Here is a 21,878-nt window from a genome sequence, read left to right on the forward strand (position 1 = left end):
ACAAGTCCCTGAGCAGCCCAAGAATCTGCCAGTGCTTTGGCACTAAACTAGATTCAAAGGCTACCGAGTTCTGACAACATGCTCTGGCCTTCCCCAAACAGTGATATAAAACACTTCAGACAGATGCCAATGAGGAAATGATCACCAAGGTTTACTAATACTAAGCAGAAGCAAACCAAACTGCAAATTACACGGTATGGGTGAAGGAGAAAAATCTTTTCAGCTGGTGTTTCAGAGGAACTCCAGCTGATGGACAAATGAGTTGGAGGGGGACAGGGAAGGTTCCAAAATCTAGGGGATATTATCAGGTAAATATGCAGTCTCCAAATGGGCTATCCACATTGGCAGATAAGTTCAAAGTCATTCCAAGCCTCCCAGGAAGCTTACAATGATCCCATCATTTTCCAAAGTGACCCTCCAATTTGCACATATCTGGGGCTTTCCCCCAAAGTAATCTGCTTGTCTAACTAGTTAAGAAACTTATAATTCTCTACTGAACTATCATCCAAATAGGGTAAAATAAAACTTCATATTGAAAGTTTTATAAATTTACCTGCTATGCACCCTCTCTCAGGAAGCTACTAGTACATGAGCTATTCCAAACTAAGCAAAGTAAGAGATAAACTAAGCCAACTAAAAACATTAGCATCCAGGAAATGGAAGATCATGTAGAGTCAGGAGGAAAGAGACTGTCCAGGATGAGCTGAACAAAGATTCAAAGACAGAGGTCAAGACAAGCTCTCACAGCCATATGCCTAGGGAACACCATCCTACACAGAGCAGGCATAAGAGACTTGAAAGCCAACACCTCCTGACGTGTTCAACCACAATAAAAGTAGGCTTGTTTCCATGGAGTGCATGGGGCAAAGGGTAGTAAGGATGTTGCAAACCAAGATAATAAAAAAAAGGAAATAATTATCTCCAGAAAAGAAGCTATAGAAAAATGGAAGTGTAATTACAGTATATGACATGGATTGGCTATAAATTATTTTTGTAGGACCATGACAATGCAAATGTTTAATAATAATGCAACCAGAACATGTGATAGAATTCTAGTAGGAGACTTTTTAAAGAGAGCATGTGAGGACAGGATCTAAGGGGAAATCCTAATATGTCAGTCAGAAGATTATACCTAAAATCAGAAAGGCAAGAAGTAGTGGTGCAAACAAGTAATTTACAAATATGGCAGTAACATTAGAGAGAACAATTAAAAGGGTCTGGGTCTGGGTCTTCAAGATGTAGAAATCAGTACAGACATGTAAAGGATTTCCTTTTGTTGGCTCTTATGGGTTGAACGATGACCCTACCAAACCTGTCTGTTGAAGCCCTAACCCCCAATACCTCAGAATGTGACTCTATTTGGGGATAGGGCATTGAAGAGATAAGGTCATGTATGTAGTACTAACTCGATTTGATCAGTATCCTTATTAAGTGGAGACCAGTTACACACAGACACCACGGATGGGAACACATCAAGAAAAGGTTGTGTGAAGGCACCGGGAGAAGGTGGCCATCTACAAGCTAAGAAGAGAGGCTTCAAGAGACACTGAAGTTCAAGAACTGCCAGACCCCAGAACTGTGAGAAAATAAATTTTTGTTATTGAAAACACTCGATCTGTGGTTTTTTTTTTTTTTTTTTTCAGGGCAGCCCAAGCGCCTAACATCACAATGGATGAGGTCAGAATTTTTAAACAATGTACCTGTATTACTTGTATTTTACAAAATTAGAAAAAAAGTTTTAAAAAAACAAAAACCAGGGGTGCCTGGGTGGCTCAGTGGGTTAAAGCCTCTGCCTTCGGCTCAGGTCATGATCTCAGGGTCCTGGGATCGAGCCCCGCATGGGGCTCTCTGCTCGGCGGGGAGCCTGCTTCCTCCTCTCTCTCTCTGTCTACTTGAGATCTCTGCCTATCAAATAAATAAATAAAATCTTTAAAAGAAAAAAAAAAACAAAAAACCAAAGAACAACTAACTAACAGGTGAAGCAGTTCTTACATGGAAAAAACAAAAAACAAAAACAGCTCAGAGTCGTTGAAGTACTAGCTCTGGACACTTAGACCAGTATCTTGGACTGCCCTTGGAAAAATGCTATGCATGGTTTCCTGCAGGCCCCAGCCAGCCACCAGGCCCCAGCTATGATCAGCTCAGCAGCTCTGTGGGTAGGGGTTGAACAACAAAAACCTCAGCTTAGAGGTCTCTTTGCTCATCAGCATACCCTTTAAATGCCACTGACCAGCTCAAGGGCAGGCCTGGGAGTGATTCTGGCAGAAATGTTGGTTGGCCCTTGTAACTGGATCTGAACTAAATCGTTCTCTGGAGATCTGCATTGATAGAAGAAACACTTTTGTTTCTCTTACAGAAGAAAAAGAGTCTATAGGAGGCCATGGTGCTAAGAACCTGAGCAAAACGAAAGGAAGAATTACAAATGCCCTTGGAGAACCCTCCGTTTCTTCCCTAAGGCTGTCCAGGCTGCGGAAAGAGACAACAAGACCATAAACAAAAGTCTACTAAATTAGTTACCGTAGAGCTGCAACCACTCCAAAGCCAACACCTAAAACACCTGGGCGTCTGCCTTGGCTCCCTGCCAGGGCTCCATCATTGAGACGCTGGCCGTCAATCACAGTTGAACTTGCTTTCAGACAGGACAATGGAAAATGGATTGTTTGGGAAGGTTTTGTCAAATAATTCCTCACCAAATCGAAAGCCCCCATATGTATCCGTTAAGTACAGCCCCACTTAGGGTTGACCGGACTCCCACAGATTCTCTGGTAAATGGCTACCAGTCCCTTAAACAGCAAAGGGGTAACTAAAATTCATGGAAAACCTTTCCAAATTCTAGTAGCTACCAGGGCTACACCCTCTGCTTGAAACCCTACTCACTCTGGAGTCTGCAGATGGGATCTTGGCAAACCTGACAGAAGGCAGCAAAGGTTATGAATTCTTACCTCAGTCAGCTCTCCCAGATCTCCGCAGCGCCCAGTCCAGGTGGAGGAGGAAAGTAAAATTTCTAGTTCTCTCTTCCCTTCCAGATCCCGACTCAGTGGTTGGCCATCGTTCTCTCCCAGGAACACCACTGCCTCCTTGTTTTTTTTCATTTTGTGTCCTGAGAACTTAGCTTGGCTGAACTATTATTTAACATACGCTATTCCTATAATGTTTCCTTCTCCCTCTCTCCAGTAATAGGCAGGATTCTTGTAGAGTGGAAAGGAGGAACGCACAGTAGTCATAATCACCTCTAGTCTCTCTCTCTCTTTTTTTTTAAGTTTAAATCCAAGGAAGAACAAAATAGGGAAGAAGGGAGAAGTCTCTAGAGGCCAGCAGCGTGAGAGGCCCTGGGATCAGGAAAAGGAGAGTACTTTCTGTTTGTAGTCACTTGAGTAAGTAATAATGAGAAATTAGAAGAACGGGATCTTTTTAGACACAAACACTACAAAGTGAGTTTAAGGAAGTAGAGCCCCAAACCAGGGCTCCCCACCTCAGCTTGCATTACTGGTGTACCACATGCGTAACAAGGAGGGCGGCAAAGGGCGGACAGACTGTAAGGAATCACCGATTGGACAACACAGAGGTCAGGCGCTCAGGCTCAGCTAGAGATAAGAGGAGCTTTACTTTGAGGGGGAGGGGGATGTGCTAATAATGACACAAATGGAAATTCCCAACATCCTGCGAAGACGCAGGGCCCCAATTAATTAGTTGAAATGAAATAAAGTGATATTTCTTGCTTACTCAAGTCCGTGGACTAAGATTCAAACCCACTCCACTCAGTTCGACATTGAGTATTTGGAGACAGGTGAGCAGCTGTGGGGGAAACGGCGCCCGAAAATCAGGAGGCTGGGGAAACACAGGTGGAATTCCTTTGAAACAAGGCTCTGTGGGTAAGCGTGCGTCCACGGCCCGGGAACACTCTGGCTACCGGAAGTCGGAAGTCGTTGTTATCCCCCCCGCCCCCCCCCCCCCCCCCCCCCCGTCACCCCAGCCGCTGCGGGCGGCCACCAAGAGTCGTGTTTTGTTGTTTTAGGTTCATAGCTATTTATCTGAGGAAATATCCCCAGGTGATGAAACTCGGATGGGCTCAACATACCCAGATTGACCTAAATCAGATTGGGGGAATAAGTGGGAAAGATGGCAGTTGGTTTTTTGGTCCCGTCGTCTCACCCTGGGACATAGACTTCTGAGGAATGGACCTTGGGTTTAGATCAAGAATTCCCTAAAGGTGTCACCTGGGCACCTTATGATCATAGCAGCAAAACACAAGAAAATATTGGTTAAAGTTAAGGTACAGACTTCAGGGGCTAGGCACATCATTCTATTCAGTTATTCTATTTAAATTTGGGGGGTTCTGAGGATTAAATTTTTTGCCTAAATGTTTACTCATCACAAAAAATGATTTTTATTTTTGTCATGCAGACAAAAAAAAAAATTGTTAGGAAGAAGCAAGCAGAGTTTTTGGTTAGCAATAAGATAAAAAACAAAAAACAAAAATAACCAAAACAAAAACCTCTAAACTTTGTTTACCTGGGATCTTAGCAAGCTCAAAACCACCACCAGAACATCATTATGATATCAACAAATTCTCTAAGACCCCCAAATGTCTTATCAGATCGAATTATATCCAGTATCAGTCTGGTGGCTATATTCAGTGAATATTAAATACTTATTGTCCACAAAGCTGGTTTTGGAGTAAGCAGACTTTGCTCTCATGGAGCTATGTTTTCGTGGGAGAGACAGGCAATGGACAAATACACAGATACATATGTCAGTTTGTAATAAGCATTATAAAGGAAATTAAAGCAGAGTAAGAGATAAAGAGTGATGGGGGAGGGTAGCTTTCCTTCCGTTTCTCCAGAGCTCTCAAGTTCTTTGGTACCTCAGGACTTCTGCAAGTGGCTTTTCTCATCTTGACCCCCTTCCTCTTCCTACCAATTCTCCCTTTTTGCCTGGTTACTTCTCACTCCCCTTCAGCGCTCAGCCCCAAATTGCTTTCTTAACCAGCCTTCTTTGGCCCTCCAGAAGAGATCAGAAGTTCAGGTTTCTGCTTAATCACAGCATTAGAGTTTCTTCGTTTGTACTGAGCACCTAATGATGACATGTGTTTGGAAGTGTCTAATGCCTGTGTGCCTTCCAGAGTCTGAGCTCCAGAAAGCAATGGCTGTCTTGTTCTCTGCTGAATCCTTAGAACCTTGTCAATGGCTGAGTATATACCTGCAAATAACTGTTGAATGTCTGAGTCATTCGGGATACCAGAATCCTTAGGCAGAGATGTCCCCTTCCCGACACTGTTTAGAAAACACTACTTAATCTTAGGGGTCATCTAAATAGTTTGGGCAATTTCCTCTATAGCAAGGTGAATCAACATAACTTGGTTTCATCTATAGCATATCAATACTAACTTAGGCCACTTATCCTTTTATTTCACTTCATCCTCTTCATCACTCTGGAAAACCTGGGCTGACTCACCTACAATTTCAAACAAATAATCTTTTAATTGTAAAAGATGGAGTCATAAATAGGCAGAATCAACCCATGCTTTTATTTTCGTTGCATATAAAAATTTCATATGAAGGTATTGATGTACAGTACTATCCTCATGGGCTGTAAGAGAGGCTAAGAAACCACTATAAGAATCATCATCATTTGTAATGCTCACACACAATTAACCACTCTGAAAACATATCCTAAGAAATAAAATTAAAAACAACCAAAATCAGTAAGGATGTTTTTCATAATTATAGTGTCCCCTTTGTACTGTTTAAAACAAAAGTAATCAAATTCCTTTGGGCCAGGGCTGCTAAAATCTACAGTTTGTGTCAAAAAATTAAAATAAAATAACAGGAGGCTCATTTTTCCTAGAAAAAGGATCTCTCGCTAAATCAAGTGCTCCGAGGGCTGGGCAAGAGGGAGGCAGTTTCCATACCACCCAGTGGGGATTTTTCGTTAACTTTTGGGAGCTGGCCATTATGCTAAGGCTAATTTTTAAAATGTGAAAGCCATAGTAGTTCTGCAGAAACAAATTCTAGAGAATGGTGAATCATTTTTGTTTGAATTGGCATCATATAAAAACTGTGTTTTATCTATGGATTTACATATATAATGGAAATTTCATTGATTTTAGTTGAAAAATTCCAGGGTTAAAAAATGAACTTTTCCTATTACAGATTCTCTTAACATGACAGGAAGCTGATGAATAAATGACTGACCAACACATGTGACCTGAGGCTCTAGTTTCAAATCAAGTTCATCCGCCTATGTGCTTAAGAAGCCAAAAAGACTTTGTTATTACTGGGCAAGAATGTATTTTCCCATTAATGTTTGAAAGTGGGGGGGAAAAAACAGCCAACAATCAGATGTAACTACCCGAAGTAGCTCCTGATCAAGAGATGGGGAGAAGAACCATTATATAAGCAGTGCTGCTTCATGGCAAGAGCTAAAAGCTTAAAAGCCTGTATCTCAGAAGGGTCTCAGAATCTCCCAGCTATTGTCAGAAATCCAATAGTTTCAAAGCTTGGATATAAAAATGCCCAGCCCTAGCCCCCCACCACCCCATTAGCTTACTTTCAAATGCAGCAAAACAGAAGAAAATATTGGTTAAAGTTAAGGCACAGCCCTGGGACCAAAGACCTGCAGCTATGTTTTTTAAATTTATATATCTTTATGTATTTTATAGTTTTCTTGAATCTTCCATAAACAAGCTCTAAGGTGACAAGACTATATTACAGGAGAAAAGAAAATGTACAAGGAGTATGTATACACACCATTCATTCTCTCACCAAGAGTTTCCAAATATATCAACACCATCCCATCATGGGATGATGTTTTAATAAGAACTGATAATTTACAATTAACATTACAGTATGTACATTACAATAAATACATGGTTGTAAACAGACAAACAAGACTGTATTACAGGTAAGGTCATTTGGTGAGAAAAAAAATGCATGGCACAAAAAAATAAATAATGCATTCAAGAATTATCATAAAGCTTTCTATAAAATCCATTTCATTCAAGTTTTTTTTTCCTTGTCTGCAATTTGTTCTATCTACATTATTTTCTTGTGAATTTTAAGTGATGTAAAAGAAAATAAAATTAAAACAGCATTATTGTATTTAGTAACTTGCAAGCTGAAATGTACTGGTTTTATGCAAACTTGGACATTTTTTCCCCATACAGTACCCAGATATTGCATTTTCTTATGGCATTTTAGGAAATATAAAGCCACTTGTATAAGGATGTTCTTTTTAAAGCAGTGTATAATTCTGAAGCACACTTTGGCGAGAGAGAAGGAAAGAGAAAGAAGGGAGAGGATAAGCAGATTGTACAGTGCATTAGTCCCTGTCTCTTGGATATTATGTATGCCTTTTCTACAATTTGATTGTCTATCGGTGAGTATCCTCACAACATGTGACCATTATAAACCAACAAACTGGAAAACAAAACAACAAAAACCCTTTGTTTTTCAATCCAGTTACAAATCCTTTCAGGTCTGGATTAGTTTGTGATATATTGCTACTTTAATTTTTTTCCTATTACTATTAAAATTTTAGGCACTCTGTGGGGGAAATACCAAGCATTAATGAGAGGAGGGAATGACAATATTTTGTTTGCCTGTTCTTCTATACCTCCATCAAGGGCAAATTAAATTAAACAAGTTTCCAAATGTTCTTGTGAAACCACCTGGCTAAAAACAGGACATTCTTTGAAAGATTACTGATTTTTTTTTTCAGGGAGAGGAGTGTGGAAATCTGATAATTAATTAGTTGATTCCTGTTCTGCTCTAAGAACAGATCTGAGCTACATAATTATTCTACCAAAGTTTCCCCTGTGGATGTCAGGGTATTAAAATAGGGACTATCTTCAGCTTTGGATCATTTCCCTGGCTGATGACTTAGTTATTAGTCCAGTAGACGGCTTGAGAAATTCCAAATATAAATGTTTTCCAGGGTTACAACTTTTCTTGACAATTTATTGTCCATTTGGTCAGATAATCTTTTTGGTCTCTATTTCAATTCTTGGATATGAATGTGAAAAATGATTATTTGGGCTCCAAATTCTTCAAAGAGAAAGCAAATACTTTAGAGCTGAAATGGGAACAGTCCAAACTAAATAAGTACCCCAGGATGCCAACTGAAGGTAAATACTGGGAAGTAATCTTAAAAATTGTAATACATTTCTTGGTGATAAATGCAGCCAAGAACCATCTCTGTTACTTACGTAGAATCTTCTTACCCAACCTAATATTTTAGGGTGGCATTATATTACCAAACCTCTGGTCCATTGGCATCATCAACTTCTTTCGCTCAGTGCATTTAAAGTTCTTCTCTATAAGACATACTTATGGACCAATGATAACTGAGAAACCAATTTCTACATTACATGGTATCCATTAAGGAAGAGTAGTTGCTACACTTAAAACCACTTTTCAAGAATATTCCTCATATAGTTCTTAATCTTATGGTAAAATCATAGAAACAAAAAAGCATTAGTTGTAGTGGTGTTTGTTAATATATTCTGCTAATATTGTTAAAAATCACCTAGCTAGCTGTTAACTCTTCTCTATGAATCAAGAATGAAAGTTAGTCATTATATATGGCCTTGTGGTCAAAAAGAATGGTGACTTTAGCCAGACTACCTGCTTCTCTTCATCAATCAGAATGGTGGTGATATATTTGATAAGACCCCATCTAGTGAACATGGACAGAGTTTCAAACACACACTAAAGAATAAACCAGCACAAGGGGAAAAAGGTTTTCTTACTACAACGGACTATGAAAACAATAAAAATGAGGATAAAACGTGTGCGTTATTACAAAGACATGCACTTGTGAAATGAGGGTCTACTGACACAGCAAAAAGTTACCAGAAGACACTAAATAGGAAAATATCTAAAAAAGACTGACCATTTTAGCTACGGGGTATTTATATATCTCTTACTTGCTTCAGACAACACCAACTGATGATTGTTTATGAGGCTTAAGACACATTAGACAGAATGCACATCAAAGTATTACAGAACAAATACTCACTTTGTACACTGAAAAAAAAAAAAAGTCAGTGAGAGCAACTCTGCTTATTGGAAAAGACTGAAATGAAAGCAAAGTAAATGAAGACCTACAAAAAGGGTTTCCTGCAACATGAAGTTGGGTTTTGTTTTAAAATATGGAAGTCATTGGTATATAAAACAATGAATCACTACAAATTAGTTAATTGCTATGAACTCTAAGGTGCAAGTAAAATTGGTAAATTAGATTTATCCAGTGTAGCACAGATTTGTACTGAAAACTTGCAAGTTACTCCTTAGAAAAAAATAACCAGTGGCAGATGAAGTTTTGAACATAGTTTTTTAAATATAATACCTCAATACATTTAATAATAAAAGTAAGCTCTACAAAAAATCTGTTTTACATATCATACAAAATGTAGAGGTCAGTGCAGCTCACTGAACTGCACTGTTCAGTCATGTATCAGGAAGACTTGAAATTAGAAAATTATACAATTTCTGTGGCTCATCTTCCTCCTGGTAACAGATTCGTGCTATGTCCTATTCCTGACACATATGTTGCTTCATCCATGGGTTCACTCTGTTTGTGTAATGCCTTCTTTCTGCTGAAAATATTGCAAACGAATAAAAAAGAAACCCCAAAGCCTATCAACTTTTGGGCTGCCCGATGAGCCATACTCCCTTGAAAACATTGTAGAGTTGATTTTCTCCGCTCTGTCAGCTCTTACCAAGCTGAAATCTTGTTAAAATGCTGTTCATGAAGATGTCCCCCTTGCTCTGATGACATGGAGGTGAAAAAACTGGTTACAATATTCCTGAGCGCCAGACTGAGTAGTCAAGGTCAGTTTTGTTCAACAAACATCCTGGCAGATGACAGTGAGGTGTGACCATGGTTGTGGCATGTGACATGCACTTTGGAAACAATTTTTCTACTTAAATTAAAAAAAAAAAAAAAGAAAGAAAGAAAAAGGAAAGAAAAGACGTGACATTCTTTGCACTGTTACGTGTCAGGAGAATGATCTTCTATTCCACAGGGTTCAGGCTGGCTGTCTTCTTCCTCCCCCACTGTTTCCTCTTCCACCTGCTCATCAAGGGGAATTTCAGTAGACTCTGAGTCTTGAGTACAGAGAGTCTTGGAGTCACTGCAGCTAGTGTCTTCTTCCACCTGACTTCCACTGTCCTTTTCGGTGTCAGACTCGCCATCTTCCTCTAAAGTTAGTTCAAACTGGAACTTCTCGGTTTGACCCTGCCGGCCTTCCTCCTGGTCATCAGGTGCTGGGGAGGGGCTCTGAGGAATTGTGCTCTGGTACCATTCACGATTGTCCTCCAAAGTGTCCAGAATGTCCTGGGCATCAGGATGCACGAGGTCAGCCCATGTCTCCCAGAGAGGATGAACAATATAGTCTATGAAGCCCACCTAGTTAAAAAAAAAATTCCGGTTTGAGCACAAGACTTGGGACTAAGAAAAAATGGAAAAGGTGAACTAGATCCCACAAATACCTGATTATGTATCAATGATATCACTTTATATGCATATACATATATAGTTTACATTAAAATATAAAATATATAACATGGCTCACAAACATAACACTGAACAGAAGACTTCTAGCCTGAGTGTGGTAAAATAGTCACTACTTCAGGCAATGGTACATATAAAAGTGTTGTTACTAGCTGGTGAAAATTAGCAAGAACTCTTAGTTCAAGAGTATGTTTATGATGTAAACAATTTCCATTTGTTTACAGAGTTGAGCTTAGGCATTAGACCTGGACTTTATTTTAGAATGGCCAATTTATAGGTGACTTTAGATAAATGAAGTCGGACCAGATACTCTATATGGCTTCATATAACTGAATTCACTTATGAGTTCAGATAGACAAATTCTCTCTCCATATATATATATTAGATGAATACAGCCATAATGCATGGATATAATGTCATAAGAAATGAATATATGTCCATATGAATAAAACTCTTAAGAATGAGAGTTTTCTGGTCTGTCAAAAACAAAGTAATTTTAAAGACCCAATGAAATACCATATGACATGCATAAAAAGTGATCAAATGTTCAGGTTGGAATTGTGCTCTCTCTGCAAACTTTATGCTTAATGCATCACCTGTGACTTTTCCACGGACGCATTGTGCTTGTCACACATGGGACTGATCTCCATGCCTCGCTCCCTCTCTCTGTCTCCTTGGCGGAAGAACTCCTCCATGATGCGGTCTGTCCACTGGCGGTACAGCTGGAGCGGCTTCGTGGGGTTGCTCAGGTCTGCACAGTGCACCATATTCTGAAGGACCTAGTAAAAGAGACAAACGCTTTATTCAGCACTTGCTTCTTCTTGCCTTTTTTTTTTTTTTTTTTACTAGAAATTCACAGTGGATGAATGTAACACTTAAAAATACATGTAGCTTAAGATTCCTTCCAAACAGCTCAACTATGATGTGTCTATGTATGGTTCACACTTGTATTAACAGCCCCCAATGATATCCCTTCCACCATACCAAAATATCCTAAGAAACTGTTTACGTGTGCATGGCTGATTAAGTTCAGAGCTGCTTAAATGGTTGGTTTTGTGAGATATTAGTTTTTTTTTTTTTTAAACAAAAATGCAAATTTAAAAAAGCCAATAGTTTTATCTGGTTAATTCTCATGATTAAGAATTTGGTTTAAAAATTCTGTTTAAAATTACTAAAATTGTAAGATGCAAGAAAGGAAACAGAAATCTTATCAAAGTTAGACACAGACACATGTGCACACAAACAGAACAAATTCAAATGATGTTTTACCTGAATCCTATCAGAATAATTATCAAGAAGAAGAACTCCAGAACTTGTCACTTTCTTAGTTTCAACCATAGTTTTCAAATCAGCCAGTAGATTCATGTGTTTTGACATGTCTGTTGCAAGTACCTTAAAAGAGTATTTTCATAAGTAACAACGTCCAGAGGATAAGTCAAAATTTGCATATGAAAACATTAACGCAGATGTGAAGGAAATGGAGAAGCACTATGGCATCTAACAGCAGTGAGTGAGAATTCTGTACTACTACTCCTTTGGGCAGCCTCTTCTGTTTTGCTGAAGGTTTTCTGAAAGCCCAGAGGAGAATGTGCAATATACAAAAGGTTAGCAGCAGCAACCACTTTCACAGTGAAAAACCACTTTTTCACAATGAAAAAGATGAGATCTGTGGATAAAAAATCAGCACATGTTCCAAAGTTTTTTCCATTCCTTGGACTAGAAAGTGGTACCTGGACTCTGACCAAGGAACTCATCACTGTTCACAGAATACTTCAGAACCTGGTGAGTCTTCTGCTGTTCTAAGACAGCAGAAAATTCCATAACTCCTACCTTTGTAAGTACAAAGCTTAATGCAGTAAGTTTCTGATAAGCATAGATTTTCCTGTGTCTTGTAATCATTGTGAATACTGTGCATAAATACAAGTCATGGATGTCCATAAATAGTACCATCTACTGACATAAATTTATTTTCCATTTCACAAGTGGAAAAAAATCCATTTGAATTAACTGCTTTTGTTAGTCATTTTCCCTGCCTGCCACAAGACTGAAATTTAGAAAACAAAACTAGAATGGTAAGGGCAAGCTGTCCCTATTCCGAACTCCAAAGTGCTGGAAGGAGCAAACCTAGTAGGGAACATCACTGCACGGGTGGCTTCTTGAATGTAAGTGGCAGTGTGATGTTTGGAAACACATGATTCCATTTACCTGATACTCATCTCATTCTTACACTTTTAGAAAACCACTTGCATTACAAGTCTCTTTTTTGTGTTTATCAGCTACTTACAATGTCAATGACCATCTTCCTTAATGATTGTCTTTGCTTTTTGGTCAAATTCTGGAAAATATCACAGTTTTCTTCCTGAAGCAACTTAAAGCCCACAGCCAAATGGTGGTTCTCCAAGACAGAAGAATCATTGTACATCAAGGCAAGTTCAGAGTCTTGAAAGAAAGAAAGGAGAGAGAAGATAAGGCCATTTTTTCTGAGTTTATCTTATTTTTCATATTCTGGCATAGTTTGGGTTTAAGAAGCAATGTCCCCTCAACATCTCTGTTAGCTTTACCATTATATGACTCTGCCCCGGACAGAATAGACTAGTTAATGTAACAGTGGAAAGGGCGCTGGAATCTTAGGAATGAGTTCTAATGCCATTGATATGTGATAAGTCATTTCATTCTATTGATCTCCACTGCCATTTTTCTAAAGTGGAAGAGGAATTTGGCCGAATGTTCTTGAACCTCCCCTCCAGATCTGCCACAGGTGGCTCCATGGGCAGCAGAACATGACATCATTTTTAACAGCTGGAACATATCAACAGCATAAATTGTCATGTTCCTGCTAACTGTGGACCACCTTCCCAACATTTCATAGAATGTAAGCATCATATTGTTTAGGATTATACTCAAGAACAGTCTGGAACAAATGAACAATACTAGATGTGCTCATGCTGCTCTTACTCATTTTATCCCATAGCATAGCTTTGGAAGTAAAAGTTTTACTTATTTTTTCCATCTTCTTTTCTGAGTATCATGGTAGTCACTATATACAGATACACTGCCCTTCCCACCTGAATGCTCATGACTTCACAGAGACAGGGGTCAGCTGCCCACATAACTCCGTGATGAAGATTTTGCTTCTCCCTTATGACTGCCCTGGACCCGTGTGTTTTAGGCAGTAAGATCCTGCTTCTTTCCTAGTTCCTATAAATAGTAGACAAGATTCCATAAGATGGTCATTAAAAACAATTTGTGATTTATTCTGTTTCCACTTAGGTCACTGTAAAGACCGAAAGCACATGTATTTGATCTTTTTTTCTGACTAATGCATGGGAAATACATACATTTCTAAGAAAGAAATATCCAGTGTTACTTAATGGCTATTTTAAAGGAACCAGGAAGGATAAGAGAGGTAGACATATTTCTTTGGTGAAGTCCTATGAATTTACCAGTACTATAGAAATAGGAGTTTACACATCTAAATTTTTGCTCCCAAACCACAGGAACTGAGATGTGTAGAGTACCAAGAAGTGGGTGTGATTAGTCTCTTTTGGGGGGATAAAACAATAGTATTCATTCATTCATTCAGATAGTATCTGGTCAAGTCTGACTTTTAAATAGTCTCTGAAAGCTTCAAACTGTAAACATTTATCTACAGATGATAAACATAGATATAAAAATTCATCTCTATAGGATCGTAACACATGGTATTATGGTTTCTACAGTCGATTCCTATTAAAAGATACAAACTGGAAGGAAAGCAAATGTTTTCTGACTGGACAAAGAATGCCTAATTCAACTTTTAGGGTTCTTGTAAGGGAATAAGTATGCATAGGGATAAGGGGTATTAATGCATGAACTGACTCAGGCTTGCAAAAACCTGGGATAGTTTATATATCTCATAAAAAAAGAAGAAAGAAAATAAGACTGTGGATCCTGCAGAAGAAAAAGGTGATGAGTTATTACTTTAAGGAGGAGGGTGATCTGTGGTATGGAATCTCTAACAATGAGTCTCAATTCTAATCAATGTAAAGATGCGCTTGCACACAGAGGGTGGTCCAAGAGTCCTGATCAAGCCTGCCTTGGAAAGCTGTTGGCTCCCGAGATTTACTAAGAATCCAGACTGGCCAGAAAGGTGGTGAAAGATTGCTTATGAGTGTGTGTCACCTTTCCCTCCAGTTTTGGGGCTATTAACAAAAAGGTAGTGAAGACCACAAATTTTTAAATGAACACATGTTACCATTTAAGCAACTGAATCTTGGGGTAATCATTTAAGTTTCTACTTTTCTTTAGGACTGAAGGCACATAGACACATATAAAGAAGGTAAGACTCTGCATCTCCTGAGAAGTTTTTCTCCAAAGATGCTACCGCAGCACTCCTACATAAAATCCTTGAAAGTTCAGGAATTACCAGGAAGCTGCCTTCAAAGTTTGCACTAAGGTACAGAAGGTAGGGTGGAGGGTGAGAAAATAGTTCATAGAACATTTCTGTTGAAACCTCTTTGTCCTCAAGGCCCAATACAAGTAACCTCTTGGATGAAGCCCTTCCTTGTTACTATAGGCAGAACCGCTCACTTTCTGCTTTATACTTTGTATCACTGATTTGGCCTTGATCACATTCTACCTGACTTGTCATTATCTCTGTTCAAGTCTTTTTTAAAGATTTTATTTTTATTTATTTGAGAGAGAGAGAGCGAGCAAGCATGAGAGGGGAGAAGATCAGAGGGAGAAGCAGACTCCCCACTGAGCTGGAAGCCCGATGCAGGACTTGATCCCAGGACTCCGGGATCATGACTTGAGCTGAAGGCAGTAGCTTTACCAACTGAGTCACCCAGGCACCCCTCTGTTCAAGTCCTAAGTCCTAACAGTCTTTTTTTTTTTTAATTCTTTTTTTTTTTTTTTAAGATTTTTATTTATTTGACAAAGAGAGATCACAAGTAGGCAGAGAGGCAGGCAGAGAGAGAGAAAAGGAAGCAGGCTTCCTGCTGAGCAGAGAATCTGATGTGGGGCTCCCACAGGGTCCTGGGATCATGACCTGAGCTGAAGGCAGAGGCTTTAACCCACTGAGCCACCCAGGCACCCCCAAGTCCTAACAGTCTTAACAGTCTCTGCCAAAGACTGCTTAGAGACTTAAGACCCTAATCTGCTTAGAGACTTAAGAGCCTGTATAAAACGAAAAGTTATTCATGTGATATGCATGGTTGTCTGGTTTCCCTGGCACTTCTAAACAAGATATTTCTCCTTGAAATGGAGAAGGGAAGTGGTAGTTTTAAGATCTAGTTGCCAAGGACAAAGGATTAAAACTGGCTCACTCCCTCAATTCATTAATGCCTGTAACTTGCCTTATTTTTCTCCACTGGACTAGTCCCATCTGATATTCATGTGTTACAGTTTAGTCTCTTCCAGTGGAAGGCAAGCTCTTCAGAGACAAGCCATTATCTTGTTCACCCATATATTCCTAATGCCTAGAATGTTGTTTGGCACAGAGAAATCTCTCGGTACTTTTTGTTGAATAAAATATCAATCTCTGTAGTATTCCTATATAATCACATTTGATAAAAATGAATTTATCCTTATTTTGAAAGTGTTAGATTTATGCAGAAAAATAACATTCTATATATAATCCACAGATACAGCTATGGAAAGCTTATTTTAAAATGAGACTAGAGGAATAAACTGTGTGTATATTGGTAGCTAAATCCAGCTTCACTTTAATGTAGTGAAATGTCTCTACTCTTGGAAATCAAAGCCATATGCTTTGAAAACATGACCAATGTGAGTAAATCTTTTCCCCTAAAATTTAGGCATCTTTTCTATAAACAAAAATTACTTGTTTTCCAAGTAAAATTTAATACTATATATATATTCTGTATTTCTGACAGTGCTGCATTGTTTCAGAAAATACTTCTGTGAAGTCAAATGCTTTTATTATGATAAATACTCTCCAGCATGTTCCAACAAAACTTCATGACACTATTTACATTTTATGGGTTTATTTACATGTACTATCTTTGAAAAAAACTGATACAGATTCCTACCCTGGAGTTTCAACTTCTTAAAATCCTACTCAGATTTCCCCATTCCCCAAATTGCTTACAAAACTTAATCAATTCTGCCTGTAGAATCGATGTCTCTGTTTTCAAAACCTCCATGAATTTACCATGAATGTATGTATCATTAGTATCAAATCATTTGGCACCTATAAGTGGAACAAATTATGGGAATTGTTGCTACAACTAAGAAGCAGAGGAGTACCAGGAATGGGAAGCAGCCTGGTGAGCTCCAGAGCCTTCCAACAGAGGATGTCATACAACCTCACTGCACCTCGGTAGCCTCCTTAAAATAGAACAAGCGACCTCCCAACTAGGGGGTTGTAAATGTGATGATTAGAGGTCTTTAGAATTCTGTTATAAGAAACAGATTCAACCCTTGGCTTTGGACACCTTGGCAGCACCAGCTCCAAGGTCAGAGTTGAGAGTGTGCTAATCTGAACCACTAAGGCTCAATCAATCCATGAAAAAAACAGAAACATACACTTAATGTCTATCTGTGTATCTGTAATATGTTATCATATAGTTATTATCTGTATCTATACATATAAAGAATTTCCTGCAAACTAAAAATAATCACATAATTTTGATAAGAGTATTTACAAAGCTATTTATTGCAAAGTTTACAAGTTATGGGAGAGACCGCTTTATAGAATGCTGTGAAGTTCAAATTTACTTGTGTTACTGGTCATATTAACCTCTTCTGTGTCCTGAAATAAAATCCTTGCTGTCATGATCCCTAGTCAAATGCTAATTAAGACAGTGATTCCTGGGACGCCTGGGTGGCTCAGTTGGTTAAGCAGCTGCCTTTGGCTCAGGTCATGATCCCAGAGTCCTGGGATCAAGTCCCACATCAGGTTCCTTGCTCAGCAGGGAGCCTGCTTCTCCCTCTGCCTCTGCTGCCACTCTGTCTGTGCTCGCTTTCTCCCCACCTCCTCTCTGATTAAAAAAAAAAAAAATCTAAAAAAAAAGACAGTGATTCCTATACTGACCTAGGGCCCTGATCCACTCCAGGATGCTTTCAAATGTACCAGGTGATGATGCTGATTCACTCTCTCAGGATTAACACAGCCTTCTCACACCCCGCCCAGGGAGGAACTATTAACAATCCAAAACTGCTCTGGGAACTGTTAACCTCCCAGTGTTGCTGAGGTCTCAGAGAAAGGAGATCATCACACCACCACTGAATAACAAAGTACCTCCAGAAGCAGGATTAGTTACCCTTCCACCTCAGGCAGGTCATCAGCAAAATGACCTTAAACAGACACTGCTGGCCATTGTCACTGTATTATTTATAATTGTCTTCTAAATTTGTTCATCTCACCTATCTGACAGAGTCTCAAATTTTGGAGGGCATCAGATTCATCTGTGGACTGAGGCCTTGCTAGCTTAAATTTCATACTCCATGGGTCCCTTAATACCTGCCAGAGTTCTCCAGTACCAGAGAACTCTCTCTCAGAGCAGAACAGATCTCTCTCTCTCTCTGACAAATAAATAAATAAAATCTTTAAAAAAAATTATCAGATTACTTGGAAACTGACTTTATTATCAGTTGTTTTAACTGATAATAATCTCTTCTTAATCTAATCTCTTTTTAGTAATGTTACAATGAGAACAAAAATACTGTATAGAGTAGAATGCAAGGATAACACACCAGTCTATATTTTGCATGCCTTTTAAAATTTTTTATTATTTTATTTTATTTTTTTAAAGATTTTATTTATTTATTTGACAGATAGAGATCACAAGTAGGCTGAGAGGCAGGCAGAGAGAGAGAGGAGGAAGCAGGCTCCCTGCTGAGCAGAGAGCCCCATACAGGCTCCATCCCAGGACCCTGGGATCATGACCTGAGCTGAAGGCAGAGGCTTTAACCCACTGAGCCACTCCAGTGCCCCTGCATACCTTTTTTCAAAGGCTGACATTACAACAAAGTTTTTATGTGTTTGTAAAATTAGGAACGTATCAAGACATGCTTAAAAATCAAAATAATAAATCCAGTCAGGCTATGGAAAAGTGCCAGCACAGAGCACACTGTACCATATGACCTCTCTGCCCTTCTCACAAGGATAGTCAACCCTAAGCGCTGATGCTTTAAACTCACATAGTTGCATCTGATGTGTATAAATATTCATGTGTTAATACTCAGTAATGCCTTGATGACTCTTGAAAGTACCCCATTATAGGTTCTCGTAAGATAGCTGAACATGAGATGTTAGCCTCTCCAATCCTGGGTTAATAAGTTCATAAACCAAACTTCTAAAATGTACTTGAGTATCCACACCTCTCAGGAAATCCATGACTTTCCCAAAGCTCCTACATAGAAAATGAGTCACAGAGGTGCATTTTGTTATAGAGTTGTCCAAAGGCGATTGAGATATAAAAAAATAGATGTAAATAATTTTAAAGATCTGAATTAAATCTCTCAAAGTGAGGCTAATTTAAATTGCCTCTTTAAATCTGGCTACAGCAAAGTATAGGGAATATAAGGGGAATGAAAAGACGCCACAGAGTTCATCATCTTTAGTCACGAGAAGGCTGCTATCCACAATGTCATAGCAAAAAAGGGCAGATTTTTAATAGATATAAGAAATTCTCTAACAACTTTGCTTTTTGTACATAAATGTTAATTTATAACATTAATCTACCATGGTAGGAGGAAATAAGATAATACTACATTTTAATCATTTACCAATTCACTTCAAATATTAAAAGAATAGAAATTTCATAAAACTGAAACCTCTTTGCAAAGGCATAGCTCAAGCACGCCTACCTAAACATTCCCTACAGAGGTTTTCCAGGAAGCTGTGTGTCAGAGATGCCCCATATTAAACAGTCTCTACCACTCCTCAGATATCCTAATTCAGTGATGCCTTTCTTTTCTTTTCTTTTTTTTTTTTAAAAGATTTTATTTATTTGACAGAGAGAGAGAGAATCACAAGTAGGCAGAGAAGCAGGCAGAGAGAGGGGGAAGCAGTCTCCCTGCTGAACAGAGAGCCCTATGTGGGGCTCAATCCCAGGACCCTGAGATCATGACCCAAGCCGAAGGCAGAGGCTTAACCCACTGAGCCACCCAGGCACCCTGCCTTTTTTTTCTTAAATAAAGATTCATTTATTTGAGAGGGAGAGAGAAGGCAAGCATGTGCATGAGCAGAGAGGTTGGGGGGTTTGGGAGGTGAGGGAGAAACAGATTCCTTGCTGAGCAGGGAGCCTGGAGCTTGATTCCAAGACCCTGAGATCATGATCTGAGAGGAAGGCAGATGCTTAACCAACTGAGCCCCCCAGGCGTCCCAAGTATTGACTTCTTATCTGATGAGATGTCATGGGTGAGAAAAAATTTAATGGTTAAAAATATTTAAATAAAAGAGAAGTCAAAAGAGATAATAAGTCAAAGAGATGTTCCTATTGTCCTCAATAGAAGATGTAAAAAGGAAAGAGCAGAGCTGGGCATGAGGTGTGAGTATGAGGAAAGACTAATCATAGCCTCTGAAGAGGATGAAATGACAACCTACATAAAGTGAGGAAGGTTTAACTTTTCCCGTTTTTATTTAAAACTTTAGGGACAATATAACTATCTAAATCTTTCTGCAAACTTTCACTTCTGGTTACCCTTGTCTACCAACACATTATTTCTAGAGAAGTACTGAAATGAATGTTTTTCAAACAACATAAGCCTCATAGGATAGAAAACGGTAATTTTCAGAACTAGGTTACATTAACACACACGATCAATAAAATGCACATTTACACATTCCAAAAGAACATTACAGCTCTGGAAACATCCCAAGTTTATAAACAAGCTCGGTCATTCTAAGACATACAAAGGAAAAATATTTTTTTCTGCAAAAATAAACAACTTCACTCACTTGTATTGATGAGAAACTGATTTGACACACCAGGATGATCTACATCATGTATTGCACTGGCAAAAATTGCTGCAAGAATCTCCAAATCTGTAAACACAGCCTGTAAAATCAGACAGATAACATTATCATTCTGTAATAATACAATGAAAGGTATATACAAACTGCAAATTAGTTCCTAGAACGTGTTGGAAAACAGAATGAAGGCTCAAAATATTTAATAGCTTATTTTAAAAGTATTTAAGATGTTTAAGGATGTCCTGAAAATGTACATAAAATTAATAACATGAGCAATTATTTTCTTTCATTCAAACCAGGGACTCTCCATCTCAGCAGAATTGACATTTGGAGCCAGATTATTCTTTGTTGTAGGAGGCTATCCTGTACACTAGTATCAGGACCCCTGGCCTGAAGCATGAGATGTCAGAAGAAGCATCTATCTCCAACTTGAGACAGACAACAATGTCTCTACATATTATCAAATGTCCCTGGCAGGTGGGGGTCAGGGCAGGAGGAATAGGGAGGAACCACCCTCAGTAGAAAACCACTCACTCAAGATGATGAAATATTAACACAATTAACACAATTTTATGATAATATATAAAATATATTAGCAAATGAGAATCTTTCCCCCAAATGATTAAGGAAATCAAATTATCTTAATGAACATTCACTGGAACTTCTTAAAATCTGATAGAATTAAATATGTGTTTCTTTCTAAAAATTCCATGAAAAATATCAAAACATTGTCTCTACTTTATAAATAATATCATCCTTTGAAATATAAATGTAGAAGGCATCAGGCTAAATTTCAAAGAAACTAACTAAAACTGAATAAGCTAGATATACTTTATGGAATGTCTACTAGGTCATTTCAAAGAAGCAGTATTGTGAACAGATGAATCCCCAAAACTTTGATCAATCTCTGAAAAATTCATCAAAGACTGAACTGTTTATTAATCACAACATTTTTCCCTATAACTCAACATACTTCCAATGAAGCCATTAATTTTCTCCCCTACCCACCCTCCAGTATAAAAGTTTAAGAGATGTTTATGAGTGGCAGGTAAGTGGTCTCAAAGTTTTAGAAAACAGATTTACCTCCAAAGCAGGTGTAGATAATAGCACGTGTGTCGACTGGACAACATCTGCAGCATGAATATTATTATGGTAGGCCACGTCAGCGTGGTAATGGTCTTCCAGAGTCATAAGGTATGTAATTAAAGTGTCTACTGGAATTTTAAATGTTTTTAATAAATCCCGTTCCTGTAGGAAAGGAAATCCTCTTAACATCTTGTTTTCACATAAAAACATTTTCCATAGATGTGGTAAAAGAAAAATCACACCGGTGTCCCCTATGGATAACCCAGAAATAGAAATAGCACCCCTTGTAGTGTCTAGCAAGGGAAATGGAGACATTTTGAGAATATCCAGGGGTTCTGGGGACAAAGCAAGGGTA

The 21,878-nt window shown here is 38.5% G+C and overlaps 1 protein-coding gene across 6 annotated transcripts in view; it reads right to left on the reverse strand.

The window, feature by feature from the left end:
* PDE4D (phosphodiesterase 4D) overlaps positions 1-21,878 on the reverse strand; it is a 785,924-nt gene that overhangs the window by 14,978 nt on the left and 749,068 nt on the right. For 5 of the 6 annotated variants that reach the window (XM_059175042.1, XM_059175044.1, XM_059175045.1 and 2 more), the window contains 6 exons: positions 21,521-21,685; positions 20,423-20,522; positions 12,800-12,954; positions 11,785-11,907; positions 11,112-11,294; positions 5,505-10,410 (listed from right to left, as the gene is read on the reverse strand). The exons of the other annotated variant lie outside the window; for it this stretch is intronic. In XM_059175042.1, coding sequence (XP_059031025.1) covers positions 9,994-10,410; positions 11,112-11,294; positions 11,785-11,907; positions 12,800-12,954; positions 20,423-20,522; positions 21,521-21,685 — 1,143 coding nt within the window. In that variant the 3' untranslated portion in view covers positions 5,505-9,993. Of the gene's footprint in view, positions 1-5,504; positions 10,411-11,111; positions 11,295-11,784; positions 11,908-12,799; positions 12,955-20,422; positions 20,523-21,520; positions 21,686-21,878 lie in introns of those variants that run through there. 6 annotated transcript variants of the gene reach the window in all.

This window comes from Mustela lutreola, chromosome 5 (assembly GCF_030435805.1).
Source record: "Mustela lutreola isolate mMusLut2 chromosome 5, mMusLut2.pri, whole genome shotgun sequence".
NCBI lineage: Eukaryota > Metazoa > Chordata > Mammalia > Carnivora > Mustelidae > Mustela > Mustela lutreola.